This window comes from Rhinatrema bivittatum, chromosome 1 (genome assembly GCF_901001135.1).
Source record: "Rhinatrema bivittatum chromosome 1, aRhiBiv1.1, whole genome shotgun sequence".
Taxonomy (NCBI): domain Eukaryota; kingdom Metazoa; phylum Chordata; class Amphibia; order Gymnophiona; family Rhinatrematidae; genus Rhinatrema; species Rhinatrema bivittatum.
In genome coordinates, this window is record NC_042615.1 from 169,375,120 (window position 1) to 169,399,294 (window position 24,175).

Genomic DNA, 24,175 nt, shown 5'->3' on the forward strand with positions numbered 1-24,175 from the left:
GATTGTTTTCATTTTCCCTTTGGTAGCTACACTTACTAGCTTCTCAGGAAAAAACAAAGAAGGAAAAAGCAGTTGTTTGTTTTAACCAAAGGTATAACTTTAATTATCCTCAGAAAATAGTGATATTAAATATCAAGGGAATTATTAGCAACATAAACAAGAACCCTACGCGTATACATGTTTGTTAAATTTAATTTTTACCAACGCTTACAACATTGCAGACCTCATAATAGGCTTTACCTGCAATCAAATACTTTCTTACCCTTATAAATAATCATAGGATCAATTTTATGTGAATTTGTTTTTGTTTTATAATTAAAATAATAACATTCTTCTTTAAGGCACTTTTTCTGTACTTATCTCATCTTTATAGATAATGAAGATCCATACAGGTAAGATGACATCTCAACACAGGTCCATGTTTTGAAGTTGGATTTGTGTCAGGGGATAATCAACATTTTCTTTCCCTATAAATATTCCATTGTAAGTAATCTGTTAGCATTTGTGGCTCATTTGGCACCAAGACCCAGGAATTGTGATCCGGCCTCAGGATCTGGTCCCGGCATCAGGCCTGTGTCTGGGTAGAGGCCCCAGCATTGGGAACTGGTCTCCAGAATGGTCCATGGCATTTGGCTTGAGTGTGGGCCCTGTTTAGGCCAAGGCCCAGCTGAATTAGAGACAGTTTGGTTCATTCCCAGTTGAGAGATATTACTCCAACAGAAGAGGGTAGACAGATGGTGTGGACGGTGCACGGTCTGCGAGTACACAATGGAAGGCACAATATGGATAGATCCAGTGATGGGATATAAGGTAAGGAAGAAGAATGACACAGATTGCTTGACTGATTCAGTTATTTATGTTATAATATGTCCCTGTCCAAAAGTTTATGTGAGACGCACAAGCAGGGCACTAAAACAGAGGATCATTGAACACTGCTCGTGGTTAAATATGTCAAATTTGACAGCACAATTACGGCGCATTCCATTGACTGCAAACATACATTTGGTCAGTTACAATGGACTGTGATAGATAACATCGTGAAAAGAGGAGGGGATGTTTCAGCAATATTAAATCATCGCAAACAATTTTGGATTTATAAATTACGATCAGAACAACCTAGTGGTTTGAATGAGGAGCTGGATTGGATGTCTCTAACATGAATGAAGACTTGTGATTGGTTCTTTTTGAATGCCCATGTGATTATAAATTCTGGTAGTGAGTGAATTGGAGTCAGACTGCCATTAGGAAGCTGGAGAGGAGGCTCAATGCACCTAAATTAGACTGAAAAGGATTGCATGTTAAAACTATGTGAGCATCAAGTTGCAGTTAGATAGTAACCCCTGAAGAAGGATGTCATCCGAAACTTGTACAAGTCGGGTTGATTAACATATTCAAGAGTGAGCATTAGGGGATGTCATTACTTTCAGCTAAGTAGTTAAATAACAGCGGTTGTTTGAATATTTGGATGACTCACATGGCATAGTATAAGCACAATAAATAATTGATAGACTTTAGACATAAAAATAGCAAATTTTATTGTTTGTGGCATGATTGAAATAACACAAGAGGTGGAGGTGGTGTGTTTATGATTATACAGGATAACCACAGGGTAACCGGGATGATCCCCCCTTAAATATTATATGAAACTACCACTTTTCATTCAAAAATGTTTTCTAAACATTTGTTATATATTTAATACAGAAACATTACATGTGACCACGGAGGTGAAATTTAAAAAAATGATGTATTGGGTTTATAGTGTATACTATAAAGTAACAGCATCCAAATGTGCATGTTTTATGCCATTCTCGCTCTTGAAGCTTCTTCTAGAGACATTCACTGTGTAAGTACAGGCAATAAGGGATACCATAAATAGCCAACGATAGTGAAAAACCAGTAACACAGACACATTGGTTCTTTTCAATAGAAGGTAACAAATGTTGAATTGTGTGGGAGCCTGTGCTCATAACTTTAGAGGTGTGAACGGGTTCACAAAATTGGGCCTGGTATACTAAGTTTGTTTCTCATAGACTCAGAATGGAAAAAAAAAGCCTTAATAAATTAGGCCCTATATATGAAAGTCAGAATAATGGAACATCTAGAGTTGAAGGCCAAACCATCAATGAAAAGAAATAATTAAGCCTAATAGGGCAGATTTAAAAAGACCTGCACACATAAATGCAGCCAGATTTACGTGCGCAGGGGACTTCTGCACCGGCGGCCTATGTTGCATAGGCCGCCGGTGCGCGCAAAGCCCCGGGATGTGCGTAAGTCCCGGGTCTTTGCTTGGGGGCGTGTCGGGGCGTGCCGGTGGCGGCACGGAATTTGGTAGCGTTCCGGGGTTGGGGCCATGGGCGTGGTACCGGCCCGGGGCGTGGTGCATGCCCGGGGCAAGGTGCTGGCCCGGGGATGGGGCCGTGGGTGTGGTGCCGGCCCGGGGGAATTCCAGGGGCGTGGTCGAGGCCTCCAAACCAGCCTCCGGGCCGGGGAATGGCGCACCGGCAGCCGGCCGGCACGCACAAGTTACGCCTGCCTTGGGCATGCATAACTTTATGAACCAAGGTGGTGGGGGTGGGGGGGTTAGTTAGGGCTGGGGAGTGAGATAGGGAGGGGAAGGGAGGGGAAGGTGTGGGGGGCCGGAAAAAAAGTTCCCTCCAAGGAACGGAGGCAGGCTGCTTGGCTCAGCATGCGCAGGTTGCACAATTGTGCACCCCCCTGTGCGCGCCGACCCTGGATTTTATAACATGCGCGCGGCATATTATAAAATTTAAGCCGGATGAGAGTTTATGTATGAAAAAGAACGTGCTAAATTCAGCTGGTAAAGTTTCTGATGGATTGGATATACATCCCCTGAGGAAAGACCTGAGTGGTCTGAAACGTGGCCCCATTGGGCGGACAGTAACATTATTGAACTCATGTCAGTTTTGAATATTCAGATTAGCGCACATATACGAAACATTAAGTGAAGTATAGAGCTTGGAGTTACATTGTGGTGACATTGTTTCATAAAAAACAAAAAAAAAATAATTTGCATATAAAAGGTGTGTTTGGAGACTTATCAAGCTACTTTTTGATACAATGAAGACATTTTTTAACTTTTTTGCAGGCTCAACAGATAAATAGAAGGAAGTTGGTGGTGGATAGTTCATAATTATAAACCTAGTTTACATTGTCTGTGGGTAATGGGAATATAGTAATATATGAAACTTTCAACTCCTCATTCAAAAAAATGTTTTGTTGAATATATAATTAAATCATATGTGTATGGAGTTGATTTTTGTTCAACCAGAATATTTAGTATAGATGAACAAGTGAGGTGATATATTTGAATTGATTTATTTTGATCGTGGATCCCTCCATAAGTGATAAATGTGTGTGGTTTATCAATAAATCTGTGACATACAGCTAGCTGAGTCTGATATGGATTTACTGACAGCCATTATTCTTCAAATTGGCCAACATTCAAGTTATAGAAACATAGAAACATAGCAATGATGGCAGAAGAAGACCAAATGGCCCATCCAGTCTTTTTTTCATACTTAGCTGTTACTCTTGGCCCTTATAAGTAACTTTTTGGTTCTATTTCCCTTCCACCCCCACCATCAACATAGATAGCAGTGCTGGTCCTGCATCTAAGTGAAGTATCTTACTTATTGTTTAGGGGTAGTAACCGCCGTAATAAGCAATCTACTCCCATGCTTGTTTACCAAGCCTGTGCAATTCAGTCCTTATTGATTGTTGTCTGAATATAAATCATCTTTTCTTCATTTCCCCCTGCTGTTGAAGCAGTGAGCTGCACTGGATATATATTCCAAGTGAAGTATCAGGCTTAATTGATTCTGGGTAGTAACCGCTGTAACAAGCAAGCTACACCCCTGCTTTTTTATGGTTGCATATCCTTTTTTCCATATTTCCTCTTGCCATTGAAGCATAGAGCAATGTTGGTGTTGCATTAACCGTGTGTATATTTATTGAATAAGGATATTTATCTCCAGGTAGTAACCACTTTTGGGGCCATCGCTGCACCCATAGCCACCCCGTTAATCTGTTTGTAATATATTCCATTGAAGATGAAAACATTTTCTTTCTGGGCTATTTTAGCTTAATCAAATACAAATGCAGCCAGTATCCATTTACTTATGTCACTCATAGTTAGCATCTGTCCGATAATGGTCAATGCCTGCTCCTGTGGCACATTTGTAAACAAATTATTTCTAAAATGTCTATACCATAATCACAGTAAAGAGGTATATATGTGGATGTTTCCTGTACACAAATATATAACACCTACATATCTTACTATGATAACTGACAATTGATTGGATATCCAGCAGAGAGACTATGGGATATTTACCACAAACTGTACTACATACAATGATTTTACACTTTATTATAGAGGTAGAAATATTACAGATTCACAGTCTATTCAGTACTAAGATTCTGGGTCAAGTTAAATAGATATTCTATTCCTCTACCCATGATTCTCTATGCTAGAGGGCAGACCTCACAATGGAGTTAATTCAAGTGTAGGTCTTCTGTGTTACAAGAGCGGAGGCGTGGTTGTTTCCAGAATAGGTGATGTGAGCCCTTGGACCACGGCACAACTCAGGGAGGAGCCCCAAGACACACCACGGGAGGTGAGCTAGTGCGAGCATGGGTAACAAGGAGCAGGACAAGGCTGGAGCGAAGACAAGGAGACGGAAGGTCTGACCCTCTATCGGACTTCCACGCCCCAGGATGACCATCAACACAATGATAAGAACATAAGAACATAAGAACATAAGAGATTGCCATGCTGGGTCAGACCAAGGGTCCATCAAGCCCAGTATTCTGTTTCCAACAGAGGCCAAAACCAGTCCACAAGAACTTGGCAATTACCCAAACACTAAGAAGAACCCATGCTACTGATGCAATTAATAGCAGTGGCTATTCCCTAATTATAATTGATTAATAGCCATTAATGGACTTCTCCTCCAAGAACTTATCCAAACCTTTTTTGATCCCAGCTACACTAACTGCACTAACCACCTCCTCTGGCAACAAATTCCAGAGCTTTATTGTGCGTTGAGTGAAAAAGAATTTTCTCCGATTAGTCTTAAATGTGTTACTTGCTAACTTCATGGAATGCCCCCTAGTCCTTCTATTTTTCAAAAGTGTAAATAACCGAGTCACATCTACTTGTTCAAGACCTCTCATGATCTTAAAGACCTCTATCATATCCCCCCTCAGCCGTCTCTTCTCCAAGCTGAACAGCCCTAACCTCTTCAGCCTTTCCTCATAGGGGAGCTGTTCCATCCCCTTTATCATTTTGGTTGCCCTTCTCTGTACCTTCTCCATCGCAACTATATCTTTTTTGAGATGCAGCGACCAGAATTGTACACTGTATTCAAGGTGCGGTCTCACCATAGAGCGATACAGAGGCATTATGACATTTTCCGTTCTATTAACCATTCCCTTCCTAATAATTCCTAACATTCTATTTGCTTTTTTGACTGCTGTAGCACACTGAGCTGACGATTTTAAAGTATTATCCACTATGATGCCTAGATCTTTTTCCTGGGTGGTAGCTCCTAATATGGAACCTAACATCGTGTAACTACAGCAAGGGTTATTTTTCCCTATATGCAACACCTTGCACTTGTCCACATTAAATTTAATCTGCCATTTGGATGCCCAGTCTTGCAAGGTCCTCCTTTAATATACCACAATTTGGTTTGTATCACAATCCGCTTGTGATTTAACTACTCTGAATAATTTTGTATCATCCGCAAATTTGAAAACCTCACTCATCGTATTCCTTTCCAGATCATTTATATATATATTGAAAAGCACTGGTCCAAGTACAGATCCCTGAGGCACTCCACTGTTTACCCTTTTCCACTGAGAAAATTGACCATTTAATCCTACTCTCTGTTTCCTGTCTTTTAACCAGTTTGTAATCCACAAAAGGACATCCCATGACTTTTTAGTTTTCGTAGAAGCCTCTCATGAGGGACTTTGTCAAACGCCTTCTGAAAATCCAGTTCACCTTTATCCACATGTTTATTAACCCCTTCAAAAAAATGAAGCAGATTTGTTAGGCAAGACTTCCCTTGGGTAAATCCATGTTGACTGTGTCCCATTAAATCATGTCTTTCTATATGCTCTACGATTTTGATCTTGAGAATAGTTTCCACTATTTTTCCTGGCACTGAAGTCAGGCTCACTGGTCTATAGTTACCCAGATCGCCCTTGGAGCCTTTTTTAAATATTGGGGTTACATTGGCCACCCTCCAGTCTTCAGGTACAATGGATGATTTTAATGATAGGTTACAAATTTTAACTAATAGATCAGAAATTTCATTTTTGAGTTCCTTCAGAACCCTAGGATGCATACCATCCGGTCCAGGTGATTTGCTACTCTTTAGTTTGTCAATCTGGCCTACTACATCTTCCAGGTTCACAGTGATTTCATTCAGTTCTTCTGAGTCATCACCCCTGAAAACCATCTTTGGAACTGGTATCTCCCCAACATCCTCATTAGTAAACACGGAGGCAAATAATTCATTTAGTCTTTCTGCAATGGCCTTATCTTCCCTAAGAGCCCCTTTAACCCCTCTGTCATCTAATGGTCCAACCGACTCCCTCACAGGTTTCTTGCTTTGGATATATTTTAAAAAGTTTTTATTATGTGTTTTTGCCTCTATGGCCAACTTCAATTCAAATTCTCTCTTCGCCTGTCTTATCAATGTTTTACACTTACCTTGACAATGCTTATGTTTTATCCTATTTTCTTCAGATGGATCCTTCTTCCAATTTTTGAAGGATTTTTTTTGGCTAAAATAGCCTCTTTCACCTCACCTTTTAACCATGACGGTAATCGTTTTGCCTTCCTTCCACCTTTCTTAATGTGCGGAATACATATGGACTGCGCCTCTAGGATTGTATTTTTAAAGAATGTCCAAGCCTGTTGAACACTTTTAACCTTTGCAGCTGCACCTTTCAGTTTTTTTCTAACTATTTTCTTCATTTTATCAAAGTTTCCCTTTTTAAAATTTAGTGTTAGTGCTGAAGATTTACTTATTGTCCCCCTTCCAGTTATTAGTTTAAATTTGATCATGTTATGATCACTGTTGCCAAGTGGCCCCACAACGTTACTTCTTTCACCAAATCTTGCGTTCCATTAAGAATTAAATCTAAAATAGCTCCCTCTCTTGTTGGTTCCTGAACCAATTGCTCCATGAAGCAGTCATTTATTACATCCAGGAACTTTATGTCTCTAGCAAGTCCTGATGTTACATTTACCCAGTCAATATTGGGGTAATGAACAGTCCTCCGACCATTCCAAGCCCTTTCGGACCTGCCTCTGGGTAACGGCAAAAGGCAGCAGGCCGGCCAGAGGACGAGAGCAGACAGAGTCCTTGGAACATGGAAGACTTTGGATGAAGACACTGTAGATGGAGACTCAGGTGAGGATACTGTAGATGAAGACTCAGGAGAGAATACTGTAGACAAAGACTCAGGCGAGGACACTGTAGATGAAGGCACTGTAGACGTAGGATCAAGGCGCTGTAGGCAAAGGATCAAGGCATAGAATCAAAGTGCTGGGTCGAGACTGCGACGCAGCATGTCCTACACAGACCACCCACGGGACTGGTCGCAGACCACGCTGGGCTTGAAGCAGACTCTAGGAGTGATAATGGAAGCTGATACTGGAACATGGCGAAGATACTGAAGAGGCCTATACTGGGGTGCGCCCTACACAGTCCACCCGCGGGGCTGGTCGCGGACCACGCTGGTGCGGAGCAGGTTCAAACAGAGTCTTTGGCATGACGGACACAAATGCAAAGAGCTCCGAAGAACGGGACAAGATTCAAGCACAGGATTTAAAATACATGATTCTTCAGACAACTAGGGATTCAAAACTTCAGGAGATGAGTTTCAAAACTTCAGGAGACAAGCAGAAGTCTTCCGGAGGCTTGCATTGTGCAGGAGAATATGGCCTTGTACCATGAGGCGCCCTACACAGCCTGCCCATGGGTTGGCCGCGGACCATGACAACGGCACGCCGGGAAAGTGGACATCATGGAACCAAGCCATAGAGGCAGAGCCGAAGGCAAGGCATCAGGAAGGAACAGCGGACTTCAGGAAAATGGAGACATCTGGACATACGGACGAAGGAAGGAGCTCCGATGAAGGAGGAGACCAGGACATCAGGAACATCAGGACGAGGAGACCAGGAACATCAGGATTAGGAACAAGAAGAAGATGAAGCCATTATAGCAAAGGAGACCATTGAGGACCAGGACCTTTTATAGGGCTAAAGCAGGAACATGGGTGGAGCTGGCTTCTGGCAGGCCCAAAAGCACTTCCTGTTGCTGGCCCTTTAAATAGGTAGAAGAGACACGCGCCGGTGCCTAAGGGAGGGCCTGGAGGAGAAGCAGCACCGCGGACAGTGCAACCTGTCTCACAGGAAGAAAACAAAGAAGCAGGCCTTTGTGCAGGCCCTGACGAGAGGAGGTGGCTTCCCTGCTGCATAAAGAGGATCCTGGGTGGCTCCATGCCGCGAGGGAAAGGTTGGCGGCAGCACTAGGCCATGAAGAGGAGTGAGATGTGCGGCTTCCCCGCCGCGAGGCAGGGGATTCCGGCGGCAGCTCCAGCCACGAAGGACGACTCCCAGCAGGTTCAGCCCTGCCAAGCAGGGCAGGAAACTGCCGTGACCTCCGGGCCGCAGGGGATGGCGGCAGCGGCAGACTGCTGCGAAGAAAAGCAGGTGAGTAGAGGGGCTGCTCCCGGCTCACCGCGAGTAGAACCGTAACACTCTGGTCTTTTGTCTTTTGTTTAGGAAATAAAAGATTGCAGTGGGATCCAACCCAAATGGTTAAATCCAGCACTGTGTTGCTGTTTGGCCACTTCCTCAAAACACTTGGGGCTCAATATTGAAAGCTGGCCATTTAAGTAACTTGGCCAGTTATAATTTATCCATCTAAGTTACGCAGCATATTCAGCATGTCTGTCACTGAATATACATGTATATATTTGCTCTTAACCATTTAAATTATAACCAGGTCTAACGTAGCTGGTAAACATATGTGGCTCAGACTGAATATCTCTACTTAGTTGCATAAATTATGCTACTAATTTGCTCTGCCCTGATCCACCTACTGCCTGCCCACAACTTATGCAACAATCTTTTTAGGCATAATTGGGACCTATGCAGGTAAGTGTTAGCGGTCGAATGTAAGTGCATATTTAGCGACTGCTACTTAACCACTTAAGTCCTACATATCTGGCTAAGCAGCACTAAATGCACTTGAATATTAGGCACAAGAGCTTTCCCTTTCCTCCCATTGGAATGTGATCACAGGTTGATCAATGATGTCAGGTTCCAAGTGAATTCTAATCACTGATTCCATGGAACTATAGACCAAATTCCACTGGAATGTCAAACCTACTGTTCGGATTGCTAGTTAGGAGGGGGGTCTCTTTACTGTAAAATGCGGGGTCATATTTAATCCCCAAAGAACTGTCAGATTCTTTTGGCAACCTTCTACTGGAAAGCACTACAGATTCTCTCACTTCCACCATGTAGACATCTCTCAAGGTCCTATTACATCACCTGCTGGCAAGGCACAGGGATGGTAACTTTCATACCAGTGCATGTGCCCATATTTCCACAAATATGTTGGGTCACACCCAGGGAAGCAGCCATTTTATAATATATGCACACTTATGTGTGCATGTTATAAGATAGCCTGGCTGCACATACAAGTGCATGCAAATGCTTCTTCCACCATATAAATCAAGGTATTTTAAAAGGGGCACATGCTAACACCGCTGACAGTTTTACCAATTCATCCCCAGTTTGCCCAGTTAAGAGATAGCCTCTCCAACTCTCCCTGGTTTGATAGCCTTCACTTCACCCAGTTAGCTCTAAACCTTAAAACCCCACAGATCTTCCTAGTTCACTTTAAATTTTAACTTACACAGCATCTATAGCAAAAGTAAATTTATGCAGCAGGGGACCTTGGTGTGCATCAGGTCACATCAGTATTTAGTCGCATATCTTAGGTTCATGCCCCAAAATACCTATGTCCCACCCAGAGCATGCCCCCACATTTTTGAAAGCTTTTGAGCTGTGTCCGCTGTAGGTGATACATGCGTATGTCAGTGGCTTTTAAAATATGCTCAGGAAAAGCGAGCCCAACTTCTTTGCACATCCCCTAATTAATGCACGCATTGGGCTTTTAAAATTCACCTCATATATGTTGTTGAACCAGAAGGGTGTACTGGGCTGTATAATTCTTTGTATGAGGTTATGGATTTAGATTTAGTTAGAAGAAAGGGCCATATGCCACTCAACATAATTAAATGCACTTGCCTTTATAAGTACTTTTACATCTTTTATAAATGTAAACAAGTATATGGACACAAAGTAATGATTAGGGATGTTCAGGGGAAAAATTTGTTTTCTTTATTCACTTCATTTTCAGAAGAGTTTTTTTCCCATGAATTTTGGATTGTGGAGTCTTTGATTTGTTTCATTCATGAGAAAAAAAAATGAATCAAGCCAAAAAAAAAAAAAAAAAGATAATCCTCCCTCCTAACCTCCTGGAAAATTGCTGGGGTCAGGATCCCCCCCGGCCCCACTTACCCAGACCGGTGGGGATCTATGGCAAGGCCTAGGCTGAAACCTCAGATTTGCATAGGCCAAGGCCGCAATTGGTGTCCATGGCCTTGGCTTACTCAAAGCCGATACCTCGGCCTAGGCTGGAGCCTGCAGCCAAGCCTGATTCCATGGCCCAGATGTCAGGTTCTGATGCCAGGGCCTCAGTGTGGACCCAGGTTTGATATTGGAACCCAAGCTAGTAGCCGTGTCCTGACTCCAGGTCCTGACTCCAATGGTACCAGTAAATTCCACAATTAATTTATCTTTTCACTTATATTGCCCACTTTTATAATATAGTGCTTAGGGCTGAAATACATGTATACTTTGTACATAATTTTCAAAGTGGACGTATACACTTAATTCTGCTTTCAGAAATAGCTGGTGTACATAAACTATTGCATGGCATATATGTGCACATTTAAACCTTTATACTAAGAGGTGTAAATATTCAAACAAACATTTATGTGCAAACATTTGATGTTAGAATTGGTTTTCCTGTCCTTACTCCACTCTGGGAACACTTCTTTCAAGTACTCATAAAAGTATGTGTGAAATTGCTTCCACATATAATTTTACAACCATCGGGGTCATTTTCAAAAGGCCTCTATACATGTGTAAAAATTAGGTATGTGCATTATTAAAAAAAAAGAAATAAAATAAAAAACAAAAGAAATAGGAGCTAATCTGTTTCTTTCTGGGGTCCCTGAAATAAATTAAGAGGGTCCCTTAAATTAAACAAATACTATTTGTTTCATTCATTTGAATTAGAATGATTTCCATAAGCCATTATAGTCAAAGAACTCATAGAAATTTTAGGAACGTACCAAGTGCATGTGTACAATTAGAAACAGATACAGTGTAGAGCAGGCATTCAATAGAAAAGGGGAGGATGGGCAAGCTGTTAAGGAGAGAGAAAAGACATATCACAATGAAACAATTTGCTAATCAGACCTATTGCTGCAGATTGGGTACAGTGTTGCCTTCATGCTGATCTTGAAGACTGCATGTCAGAAGTTTACATTGATTCTCAGACATTATCTTTGTGAAAACTTAGCTCTGAGCTCTTTATGAGTTCTTTCTAAAGTTTTTTTTTGCAGTGGCATATTTTATAGTCTGACTGTACCAGCAACAGCCCATCACACAGTGAGGTAGCTCTGTGTCACAATATCTGTGTCTCATAGCAAATTTGTGGTGCTTCACTTGCAGTTGCTGTTCTGTTTTTCCTTTCTGGTGATTGAAGCCTTTGGTATACTTGAGATTATTCATTTAATCTCTATTTTCCTGGAAATGGGCACAGTGTGGGCAGTGAGAACTAGACAGAGGCATAAGTGTACAGTGAGGTCAGGGCAGAGAGTGAAGCATAACAGATGGTATTGTGAGGATTGTATCAGAGAGGTAGTGCAGAGCAGACAATGTGACACTCACTACAGCAGTTTCTCTATGTTCTCCACACTGCAGCATGGTCCTGGCACAGCAATACCACTGCAAAATATTAAAACATTGTTACAATCTTCAAATCCCCAGTGACAAAAAAAATAATCATGTCAGGAAAAAGGAAAGGCAGAGCAGATGAAGTAAATGTAAATGTATCCAAAATTGGGCAGGTTGGCACTGAACCCAAAAAGTAGTCCTGTACTGAAACTGAAGAGAGATTTCTTCTGGACTACTAAGGCAATAGGAGTCAGCTCTATGCCAAAGAAATTGGCATATGAAGATGATGATTTGTTGCTGCAGAGTGTAGATGACATTAGGTGTATTTCTTAGAGATGTGAATCGTGTGCCCGATCGTCTTAACGATCGGGTTCGGCTGGAGGGAGAAAACAATCTGATCACTGGAGATGTGAATCGGGATCGGTTCCTATTCACATCGTTAATTTTTTTTTAGTGAGGCCCGACCCTTTAAAATTGACCCCATACCTTCCCCCACCCCCCAACCCCCCAAAACTTTTTACGAGTACCTGGTGGTCCAGTGGGGGCGCGGGGATCAATCCCCTGCTCTCGGGCCATCGGCGCAATTTTGACTGGCACTCAAAAATGGCGCCGATGGCACGATTAAAAAAAAACCCACCCAACCCTTTGAAGATGACCCCTTAACTTCTCCCACCCTCCCGATCCCCCCAAAACATTTTTAAATTACCTGGTGCTCTAGTGATGGTCCCAGGAGTGATCTCCTGTTCTCGGGCCGTCAGCTGCCACTCATAAAGATGGCGCCGATGGCCCTGTGCCCTTACCATGTGACAGGGTATCCGTGCCATTGGCCGGCCCCTGTCACATGATAGGAGCAATGGATGGCCGGCGCCATCTTTAAAGATGGTGGCGGCCATCTTTAAAGATGGCGCCAGCCAGCCAGATGACTAATATTAGTATTAGTCGTCTGGCTGGCCAGATGACTAATATTAGTATTAGTATTAGTATTTGCTTTCCCTCTATTTAGGGAGATTTTACTTGCATATATCAAAATAATTATATATATATATATATATATATATATATATATGTGTGTGTGTGTATATATATATATATCTGCTCTATCTACCTGCTATGCCTGTCTGTTAATATGTATGAGTATGGGTGTTTTGGTGCTGTTACACTTGATCATGCCTCATTTTTAACCTGCCTCGACCTCAGAATGGAAACTGGCCAAGCCTTGTCCTCAGCCTGCTGCGACCATGGATTGGAAACTGACCATGCTTTCTTCTCAGCCTGCCTTGACCTAGGACTTAATTTTTTCCACGCTTTGCTTTCAGCCAGCCACAACTTCAGGACCAGACCTTGACTTACACTATAAGTTCTGCCTGTTGCCAGAACTTGAGGGCTCAATCCAGTGGTCTTATGGATGGCTAGGCAAAAGATCTTTAGCAAGAGTGGCTCAGCTGTTATCTGCCAAGGTCTATTCTGTGCTTTCACACAAAATAGGCAGTGCCAACTTGACAGTGAGCTAAGGGCTCACCAGTACCTGCTGCTCATCGTGATAGTTGCCTCTGTTGTTTATTTCTCCTTGTTTCTATGTTGTACTAGAGTGTTCCCTTTCCCTATAAAAAAAAGTGAAAAATTTTGGAAAACAAATGTATATTCACCTCGACCTATTTTACAGTTCTATGTTTTATTCTAATCCCTCAGCAATAATCCCAGGACAGTTTTCACACCATATTCATTTCTGTTGTTTCCACTGTGCTGTTTTCTCCACAAATCAAAAATGTAAGAAAAGACAAAAGAAACATTTTTCCCTTTCCATGCCTCATATCTACCTATCCAACCCCCCCCCCCCCCCAAACCCAACTGCATACCACTATAAAGAAATTGTTGTCACATGCAAACATTCCAAAATATTACTGGTATCATCTTTTGGAGCCAGGGGCTATTTTTCTTACGTTTGCACTCTTTTTGGTTTGTTATACTGAGGCGTTTTGTCCCTAGAACAAACATCTGAAATAAGTCAAAAAAGACACAGTTTTCAATACAAGAGACCAAAACTTGTTCCATGGTTCTTTCTTTCCTCCAACAATCTCAGTCTGGGTCTCCAACCCTGTTGTATGTTTGATTAAAATGGGGTAGGTTCTCCAACAAAGTCCTCATTCAGAAGAAGAACTGTTGGTAAAGACAAAAGATGCTTAAGAGAAACTGAATATCATAAAAGGTTAAATTAATGGGAAAAAATTAAAGTAGTAAGCGAGAAATCAAACTAAACCAATAAATGAGGAAGTGCCAACTTGACAGCATTTAGGTACAGGATCTGGAAAGTTTTTTTGTCCCCAGAAAGCCTTAATTCTGAAGGAGAAAATAGAAGACAGAAGATGCTCAAGCATAACCATTTGACTGTTCTGAATGTGAAATTTCTTAAAGCAGTGCCACAGATTTCATGAAAAAAGCAGAAAACCAGGACATGTATCAGGCTGAGGGCAGATCAATGATATGGAAAATAGTCTCTACATAAAGCAGCCCTCACTACTTTTCTGGAAAACCACACCACAATCATTAGAGAAACCAATGTGCTGTACTAAATGTAATAATAAACTTTACATTTGGGAAACTCATTCTACAACAAAATCTAAACTCCATCCTGTACTTGGATGTCTTTATGCCATTCAGACTTCCTTCCATGCCCAGGCCTTATATCTTGGTATTTCCTTTGCCACTGTGTCTTGCTGTTGTACCCCATAACTAATACCTTGCCTGTCTGGGGAGCTGCTTTTCACCTCTCATGGTGCTCTGCAACTTTGAAACCACTCTTTGTGCTGCCTAGTCCATTTATCAGTGCCTGCCTTGGAGGTTTTACTTACAACTTTTCTGCTTTGTTCCTCCTCCATGTTGACTAAGGATGCTAATGCCAGTTTTGGTGCCAGTTTGCCACTTGAGATAGCAGAACTTTGGGTTGTTCTTCCCACATTTGATATGTTCTTGGTTTGTTATACTATGGTGTTTTGTCCCCAGTACAAATATTTGAAAAAAAACAAATAAAAGGCAGACACAGGTTTTAATAAAGGGCACAACAGCATCTGTTCATTAGATAGGGCTTCCTTTCCTCCAACACATGTCCACCAGGTTTTCCCACCCCATTAAGAATTATTGATTCCACTGGCATGGATTTTTTTTCCCAAAAAGCCCACATTATGAATGAAAAAATACTGGTATAAGACAAAAGATGGTTAAGCATATCTATTTCACTGTTCTGAATGTAATAAAACTTTGGGTAGTGCCAGCAATTTCATGCAAACACAGAAATCAGGAGAAGTAACAGGCTGAGGGCAGCTCATTGATGTGGGAAAAGGTCTCTACATGAAGCAGCCCTCACTACTTTTCTGGAAAACCACCCCACAATTATTAGAGAAACCAATGTGATGTACTAAGTGTAATAATATCCTTTACATTTGGCAAATACATGTTACATGAAAATCTAAATTCCAACCTGCCCTTTTGGGTTCTTTGTGTCATTCAACATTGCATTCATGTCTAGAGCTTACACCTTGGAGTTTCCTTTGCCACTATGCCTTGCCTTGTTGTCATATGCCAGAGATAACGCCTTTCAAGTCTGGGGGCTGCCTCACACCTCTCATAGTGGTTTGGAGCCTTGAAGCCACTCTTTCTGCTGCTCCAAGGCTCTTCAGTGTCTGCATTCAAGGGTTTACTGCCACCTTTCTTGCTATGTTCCCCTTTCATGCTGCCTTAGGATGTTAATGCCACTTTTGGTGTCAGTTTGCCATTTGAGATGCCATCAAGATTCATTGTACTGTTGCTGGTACCCTCTTTTGGAACTTAGTGGTATTCTTACCACTTTTTATGTTTATTTCTTCCTTTTACAGTGACTTATTTATACATTTATTTATTTGACTTTTTTTTGCATAACACATTCTTCAATGGAGGTAGGTTGAAGCAGTTTCCAAATATAAAAACTAACAAAATGTATCAATAAAAATAAAGAGCATAGAAGATAACTCTTAGGAACATATCATAACTCAGCAGAAAGTACAAACAGTGTTATGATTTGTGGGTATGTGGGCCCTAGGCCTGAGGTGCAAGTTGTTACTACCTGTGGGGAGGACCCCCACAGGTCTGCCCACCAAGAAGTGAGGTCAGAGACAGTGGAGAGCTCTGGGTAAGACAATGGAGAGGTCCCACGGTACCAGGAGAGCACCCCCATGTAGGGTAGGCTGCAGGTAATACCTGGGCAGGGACCCCGAGGAGAGGAGTGCCAGACAGACTGCAGAGAGGGGACATGAGGCTTGGCTGATCAGGAGGTACTCCGGAGGGCAACCCCGAGGGGAGGAGCTGCACAGTGTAGGATGATAATGTAACGCTATAGGCCAACCCACAGAACAGATCAGCCTGAGCTGAGCCTCTGGACATGACGTTGCACTGCCCCGAGGAGCGGGGAATGTTGGCAGTCTCGATAAGATATGTAGGCATGACCCCAAGGAGTGAGTAAAGACATGTAGGCATGACCCCAAGGAGTGAGTAAAGATATGTAGGCATGACCCCAAGGAGTGAGTAAAGTTCCAGGGAAGCCGGAGAGCACAGCTCCGAGGAGCGGGGAAGTCCTGGAAGTCACTTGCACAACGTAAGTGCGGTCCCAAAAAGAGGGAAGCATAGTCATCAGTCTTGTTCAGGTTGCAGGCACTACTCTGAGGAGCAGGGAAGTCCCTTAGTAGAATTCACAGATAGCTGAGATGTGCCAGAGATAGTCCTGAGGAATGGGAGACCTTGCGGGTAGAACTCAAGAGACACCGAGTCAGCCCGAAGAGCAGGGTAGGTGAGGAGAGCAAGTCCCCAATGCATGCACTGGCCCTCGAGGAGCAGGTAGCAGACAGGGTTCAAGTCCAAGGCACGAAGCGAGTCTCAGGAACATGTAGGCAGTAGTCGAAGACATATGGAACTTGTTGACAAGTCCCCTAGCTGAGGGCGAAAGTGGAGTTTATATATGACTGTCTGATGATGTCATCCACTGGAGATGCCCCCGAGGTTCCCACTGAAGCGACTTCAAAGGCGGGCCCTGTGGCACGCGCGCGCGCGCGCGCGCGCCTAGGAAGGCCCAAAGTCGAGGGGGATGGCGGCGGCATCCAGGCCGCCACGAGGAGTCTCAGGGGACGTGGCAGTGAACACTGGCCCGAGCCGCGAGCAGTCCTGGGGAGGACAGGAGAGCAGTGCAGGAGGTTAATACATGCAGTCGCAGCCATCTGCAACCGACGGCCATAACAAATAGCTTCAGCCTGCTTCAAATAAAATGTTTAGGAAGTCAGTCAGACACTGATTATTTGAAAGCCAGTGCAAATAAGTAGGTCTTCAATTTTTTTCTTGCGCTGCCTGGGATTCAATAGTAGCTCTAGGGATTCTGGTATAGAGTTCCAGAGCATGGGACCCGCAACTGAAGAGGCTTGCTTCCTTGTGATATCAAGCCTGGCTAGTTTAACTGAAGGGGTTTCAAGAAGGCTTTTGTTCAAAGAGCAAAAGTGACGTGTATGTTGATAGATGCGTAAATTCGAGCATAACCAGATAACTGATTACTTGTATATGAGGTTATGAATGTTAGTGAGAATTTTGTAAAATACAGGGAGCCAGTATTAGGAGAAAGTAACAGGTGTTATGTGATCATAAAGTTTTATATTTACGATAATGCAAACAGCAGTAATTTAACTAGTTGAAGCGGACGTAAAGCAATAGTGAGAAGACCTAAGTATAAGGCATTGCAATAATCAAGACTTGTGAGAAAAAGGGCTTGTAATACTGAACAAAAATCATTTGGATAAATAGGGGTTTATGATATTTCAGAAGGTGAATCTTGTAAAATGAGGTTTTTACTATAGTGGAAATGTTTTGAAACATGGATAAATCTGAGTCTAGAATGTCTCCAAGGTTATGGGATTTTGTTATAATGGGGATGAAGTGACTGTCAAAAGTTAGGTGGGTAAAGGGATGTTATAAAGATTGAGAGATGGTGATTAATGGCAAATTTTCAGTTTTAGAAGGATAGCGTTTTAAATGATTGTGGGCTAACCAGATGTTGATGGAGTTGATACGGAGACTAATAAAGGATAATGCATAGACCAAAAAAAACTGTAAGGAATGAAAAGTTGAATGTCATTGGCATAGATTTTGAACTCTATGCCCAAGTCAGCAAAGAGATGACAAAGAAGAAGTAGGCAGATATTAAATAGAATAGCTGGTGAAATCCTGCCTATAAAGGAATCAGACATAAAAGATCAGGAATTTGTTCATAATACCTGTAAATGAAATTATATTAGAGTATGCAAATCATCAATATGCTTTACAAAATAACAAAGCTATAAAGAGACCAAGGTAAAGAATATATATACATAACCTCTGGTTGTAAAAATCTGGATACTGGACCCAAGGGCACACAATAAAAGTTCAGACCCTATTTGCAAAGTTATAAGAACATAAGAACATAAGAAATTGCCATGCTGGTTCAGACCAAGGGTCCATCACGCCCAGCATCCTGTTTCCAACAGAGGCCAAACCAGGCCACAAGAACCTGGCAATTACCAAAACACCAAGAAGCTCCCATGCTACTGATGCAATTAATAGCAGTGGCTATTCCCTAAGGGGCAGATTTTCAAAGCCGTACGCGCGGGAAAACAGGCACTTAAGCGCATAAACCGGGGTGGCGCGCACAACCGCAATTTTGCATAGCGGTATTTGTGCGTGTAAGTGGACCTGCGCGAGCAACAGTACGCCAATACAAAAGGGGCGTGTCGGGGGCGTGTCGGTGGGCGTGTCTGGGCGGAGACCGAACCTATGCGCATAAAACGTATTTTATAAGGGACACGCATAACGTCACCGGCGCGCGCATACGAAGTCGCTCGCGTAGATTTGCTACTGCTTCCTGTGTGCGCAAGGAATGAGTGAAGGCTCTGCGGCTGCTGTCTGACACCACTACAGTTCCAGACATCCTGTAGAAGGGCAGAAGGCGGACAGGAGAGGGCCTGGGGGAGTACCCGCTCGAAACTGGGACAGTGGCACCGTTGGCCATACACAACGTTCATGTGCGTATAGGAGAGAACCGCACGAGCGTCTAGACAGCCATTCAGTGCTAATTCCCCAGTCTACACATGTTCAACGCAGCAGCAATATACGTGCTGGAATCCCTAAGGCTCAGAAGGGAAAGAGAGAGGAGGAGGAGGAGAAGGCAGCTGAGACGGAGACGCTACCCGTTACACCGGGTCTACAGGACCCGCACCCAATTTCTGGACCTGTCTGAGGAGGAAGTAATGACCCGTTACAGATTTGATAAGGAGACCATACTGTCCCTCTGCAGAATGTTAGAGGGTGACCTGCAACCACGCACGCAGAGGGGCCATGCCTTGCCCGTACACATCAAGGTGACTACCTTCCTGGCATTTCTGGCTACCGGCACCTTCCAAACCCCGCTTGGCCTGACGTCTGGAATCAGTCAGGGTGCCACCTCAGGATGTCTGGAGCAGGCCCTGGCTGCCCTGCTGCGACACACACACCACTTTATCTCCTTCCCCACGAGTAGGGAGGAACAGCATGGAACCATGAGAGACTTCTACCAAATAGCACGCTTCCCCTCGGTCTTGGGAGCTATTGATTGCACCCACGTGCCCCTAAGGGCACCAGCAGCAGATGAGGCCATCTACCGCAATCGCAAGGGATTCCACTCACTAAACATGCAGGTGGTGTGCAATGCCAAGGGCCTCATCACGAATGTAGTGCCTCGCTTTCCTGGATCCACCCACGACGCCTACATTCTCACCCAATCAAGGATCTATGAAGAATTCCAGCTGCGTCACATCACTGGTGGCTGGCTTCTAGGTAGTAGAGCAACAAACAACAGCACCCACCTATCTTAGTACAATCACTAGCTATAGGGTGCCACAGTAGGCACAACCATGGAAGCCATGGTCCATGGTTGTGCCTACTGTGGCACCCTATAGCTAGTGAATGTGTAATAGGGATGTGCAGAGCAAAATTTTATGTTCATATTTTTTATGTCCGAAAGGGGGTCCCACTTGCGGCCAATATGGACATAAAAAAAATCCAATGAGTTGGGTATATGTACATATGTGCAAAAAAAAAAATTAAACCCCCTCACCCTCCTTAATCCCCCCCCCAGACTTACCACAACTCCCTGGTGATCGAGCGAGGAGTGAGGACGTCATTTCTGCAATCCTTGGCGAGAAGCATGTGACGTCGGTGGCACGTCGAGTGACGCGGCGTCACGTGATTCCCGGCTCGTTCGCGCCGGACGGCTCGTTCGGCCCAAAAAGAACTTTTGGCCAGCTTGGGGGGGCCTCCTGACCCCCCCAAGCTGGCCAAAAGTTCTTTTTGGGCCGAACGAGCCGTCCGGCGCGAACGAGCCGGGAATCACGTGGCGCCGCGTCACTCAGACGCGACGTCACGTGATTCCCGGCAAGTTCGCGCCGGACGGCTCGTTCGGCCCAAAAAGAACTTTTGGCCAGCTTGGGGGGGCCTCCTGACCCCCTCAAGCTGGCCAAAAGTTCTTTTTGGGCCGAACGAGCCGTCCGGCGCGAACTTGCCGGGAATCACGTGACGTCGGCGTCACGTGATTCCCGGCTTGTTCGCGCCGAACGAGCCGTCCGGCGCGAACTTGCCGGGAATCACGTGACGTCGCGTCTGAGTGACGCGGCGCCACGTGATTCCCGGCTCGTTCGCGCCGGACGGCTCGTTCGGCCCAAAAAGAACTTTTGGCCAGCTTGGGGGGGTCAGGAGGCCCCCCCAAGCTGGCCAAAAGTTCTTTTTGGGCCGAACGAGCCGTCCGGCGCGAACGAGCCGGGAATCACGTGACGCCGGCGTCACTCGACGTGCCGCCGACGTCACATGCTTCTCGCCAAGGATTGCAGAAATGGCGTCCTCACTCCTCGCTCCATCACCAGGGAGTTGTGGTAAGTCGGGGGGGGGGGGGATTAAGGAGGGTGAGGGGGTTTATATTTTTATTTTGGCTCAACAATCGCGATTTCCCACATATCGAACATATCTATGTTCGATATGTGGGAAATCCGATCGTTTATGTCGAATCAATTTTTTAAGTAAAAAAAAAATATGAGTTGCGTTTTACTAATGCGGTCAATCCGAATGCACACCCCTAATGTGTAAGGCCTGTGAGCTGCATGCCAGTGATCCACACACATTATCTAACCTTCTGCTTATCCCGTATGCTACAGGTGACAGAGGCTATCCCCTCAAATCGTGGCTCATGATCCCCGTGACATGCCCCAACACGGCAGCTGAGATGCGCTACAACAGGGCACACCGTAGGACCAGGTCTGTCATCGAGAGAACATTTGGCATCCTGAAATCACGCTTCCGCTGTCTGGACAGATCCGGTGGGTGCCTCCTGTACTCCCCCGCTAAGGTGTGTGAGATATTCCTAGCCTGCTGTATCCTACATAATCTGGCAATTAGGAGACACATCCCTGTACCTGAGGATGGACCGGAAGACAGTGAGGAGGAGGAGGAGGACATACAGCTGACCATGGAGGAACTGGACAAAATACATCGCCTGATGCAAAGGCGGGCAATACGAGAAAGGAACAGTCTAATAGAAAGCCATTTCCGTAGGTGATAAATGTGCATTTATTTACAGGTGTGACAAATGTGATAGTGAATAAAAAAAATTAACAACATAAACCCTCTGACAGGTCACTTCTTTGCCCGTCCCCTCCTACGAGCCTCGGAAAGCCGAGACTGGCCCACCCGGGTACTGCGGCGCAGGGGACTCCGGCCACTGCTGACACTGCCCTCAGAGGGCATAGGTGCCTGGGCCACATCCGGGGCATGGCTACATGAGGGAATAGCCAGGGTCAACAGCCCTTCAGCTCGTGGTGGAGGTGGAGGAGGAGGCGGTGGAACAGCAGGTGCAGGCGGGGGTGCCATCCACACATAGCCTGCAGGAGGCTGAGGTGCTGGTGCCACAGGTGGAGGTACCACCTCAGGGGCCCCTGCATGGGCAGGTGGCATCCATGGGTATGGAGGCATCCATGGCCATGGAGCCACTGGTGGCGGGGGCTGTACGGGAGGCGGGGGCTGTACGGGAGGCGGGGGCTGTACGGGAGGCAGGCGCCTGACCAACTCCATCCACACCTCCGTCTGCCGGTCAGTGGCCTGGCAAATGGCTTGGAGGCCCCCCTCAAGGCGCTCATACCCCTCCCTGACAGTGAGATGGAGGGCACTGCCTTCCTGCTGGATTCTGTCCGACAGGCCAGAGATGGCATCCAAGATGGCGACACCCTGCTGTACAAGTGTCTCTGCCGGCCCGGTAACCTGGTCAGCCTGGGGCTCAGGATGGTCGGACGCACTGCTGTCCTGCTGAACATCAGGTTCCACCTCAGCAAGCGGTTCGTCCGGTTCCTCTCCCTGCTGCTCCTCCTCAGGCTGCTCCACGCGCTGCCGGTCTTCCCCCTCCTCCTCTTCCGAGGAGTCACGGAGCACCTGCAGGCGCCGGTACTGGCGTTGGGGCCTAGGGGCAGCTCCGGGTTGCTCATCATCTGGCTCCCCTAAATGGTAAAGCATATGGGTATTAGCACACTGACAATAGGGGTGTGATGTATGTCGCTCCATATACACAGGTGGTAGTCATATGGCAGGTGTCAAGACACCTCTGGGGTATCATTAGTGGCTGCCAACCAGACACATGTAGCACCTGCCCTACAACCAGTTCAGGACACAGGAGCGTTCCCAGTGGGCTGCATGGAATGTGGGACCTGTCAGGCCAAACCTAGAACACAGAGTCCTGTTCTACGACCTGCACGTCAACCCTCAACCTACTCAAGGCACACTGTTTCTGCACTCCACGACCACATGACCTGTGCTGTGGTACAGGAAGGTGAAGAGGAAGCAAATGGGAAGGGTGGGAAGGTGGTGCGCACACGTTCTGCGCACACGTTCTGCGCACAGCTCCCCCCCGTGCGCACACGTTCTGCGCACAGCCCCCCCCGTGCGCACACGTTCTGCGCACAGCCCCCCCCCCCGGTGGGCACAGCCCCGGTGCGCACAGCCCCGGTGCGTGTCTTTGGGGTGGGGGGAAGAGGGAGAGTGCAACTTTGCAATGTGGTACCTGAAATGGGCACAGGGTTGGCTATACAGGTGAACAGTAATCAGTACCTATAGGTTACATGACAACATAGGCTGCTCTACTGTGAGATAGGATACGTGTTGGTCTGCATACCTTGCTGCCCTGCACGGCGCATGGAGTCGAGACGGCCAACGCCACCCACAGCTGCCTCCGATAGCGTTCCCAGAACCAGCTGCTCCGTGGCTGTGAACGTGATGCGGCTCCGTCCACCTTCAGCAAGTCGCCTGGCCTGCTTCCGCTTCACTACTCGCCGTATGTCCCTCCACTTGTGCATCAGTTCGGCAATACTGCGGTTGTGGTGAAACACCAAATTCACAGTATGCCTGATGCGCCTCCATATTTGTTCCTTGGCGTATGCACCCACCGTACGCGACTGTGGGCCATACAGCATATCCCTCTGCCTCATGACATGCTCCACCAGCATGTCCAACTCCCCTGGCAAGAAGTTGGGCTTCCTGAGAAGGACAGGTTGTGCCTGTGCCTCAGCCATGGTGAGGATGGCCAATGAGTAGCCCACCCATCCCTTTAAAGTGACCTCAATTTGTGCGCGGACCTCCCCAGTGGGGCGCAACATATGCGCACAGCTGATCCCATCAGCGCAAATACCAAGAACGTGCGCAAATAATTAAAATCCATGCGGAACATGTGCGTGCTGGGTTATTTGTCCGCGCCAACTATCTATTTTAATAATATATTCGTACTGCCTATCTATTTTCATTCAGATATGCGCGTAACTACCTATGGAACAGCTGGGTGTGCAGCCATTACCCAATGTAGCCCACATGTGCGTGCTGTTGCAATCCCAAACCCGTAATGACGGTATGGAAGTAGCTCTTTCTGTGACAGCTACATAGCCAGTGCAGTGCAGGTCGGAGAGGCAGGTGAGTCGTCGACTACACTAATTAGCGTGCAGAGACGTGTGAGCGCAGCAGCCTACTGAGAATGGCTACTCAATCGGG

General features: G+C 45.4%; 1 protein-coding gene across 1 annotated transcript; it reads right to left on the bottom strand.

The window, feature by feature from the left end:
* Positions 1 to 21,784: 21,784 nt before the first annotated feature.
* On the bottom strand, positions 21,785 to 23,706 carry LOC115093525 (myb-related transcription factor, partner of profilin-like). The gene is made up of 2 exons (XM_029605363.1): positions 23,310 to 23,706; positions 21,785 to 22,638 (listed from the first exon to the last, which is right to left on the bottom strand). Exons 1-2 carry the CDS (start codon positions 23,704 to 23,706, stop codon positions 21,785 to 21,787), a joined length of 1,251 nt encoding a protein of 416 aa, XP_029461223.1.
* Between the last annotated feature and the right edge of the window lie 469 nt (positions 23,707 to 24,175).

Excerpts from the sequence above, each read along its gene's own strand:
- LOC115093525 (XM_029605363.1), bottom strand. The coding sequence starts at position 23,706 with ATGGCTGAGGCACAGGCACAACCTGTCCTTCTCAGGAAGCCCAACTTC. Across the intron at positions 22,639-23,309 it reads GCGCCGTGCAGGGCAGCAAG|GGGAGCCAGATGATGAGCAA; the intron begins GTATGCAGACCA and ends TTTACCATTTAG.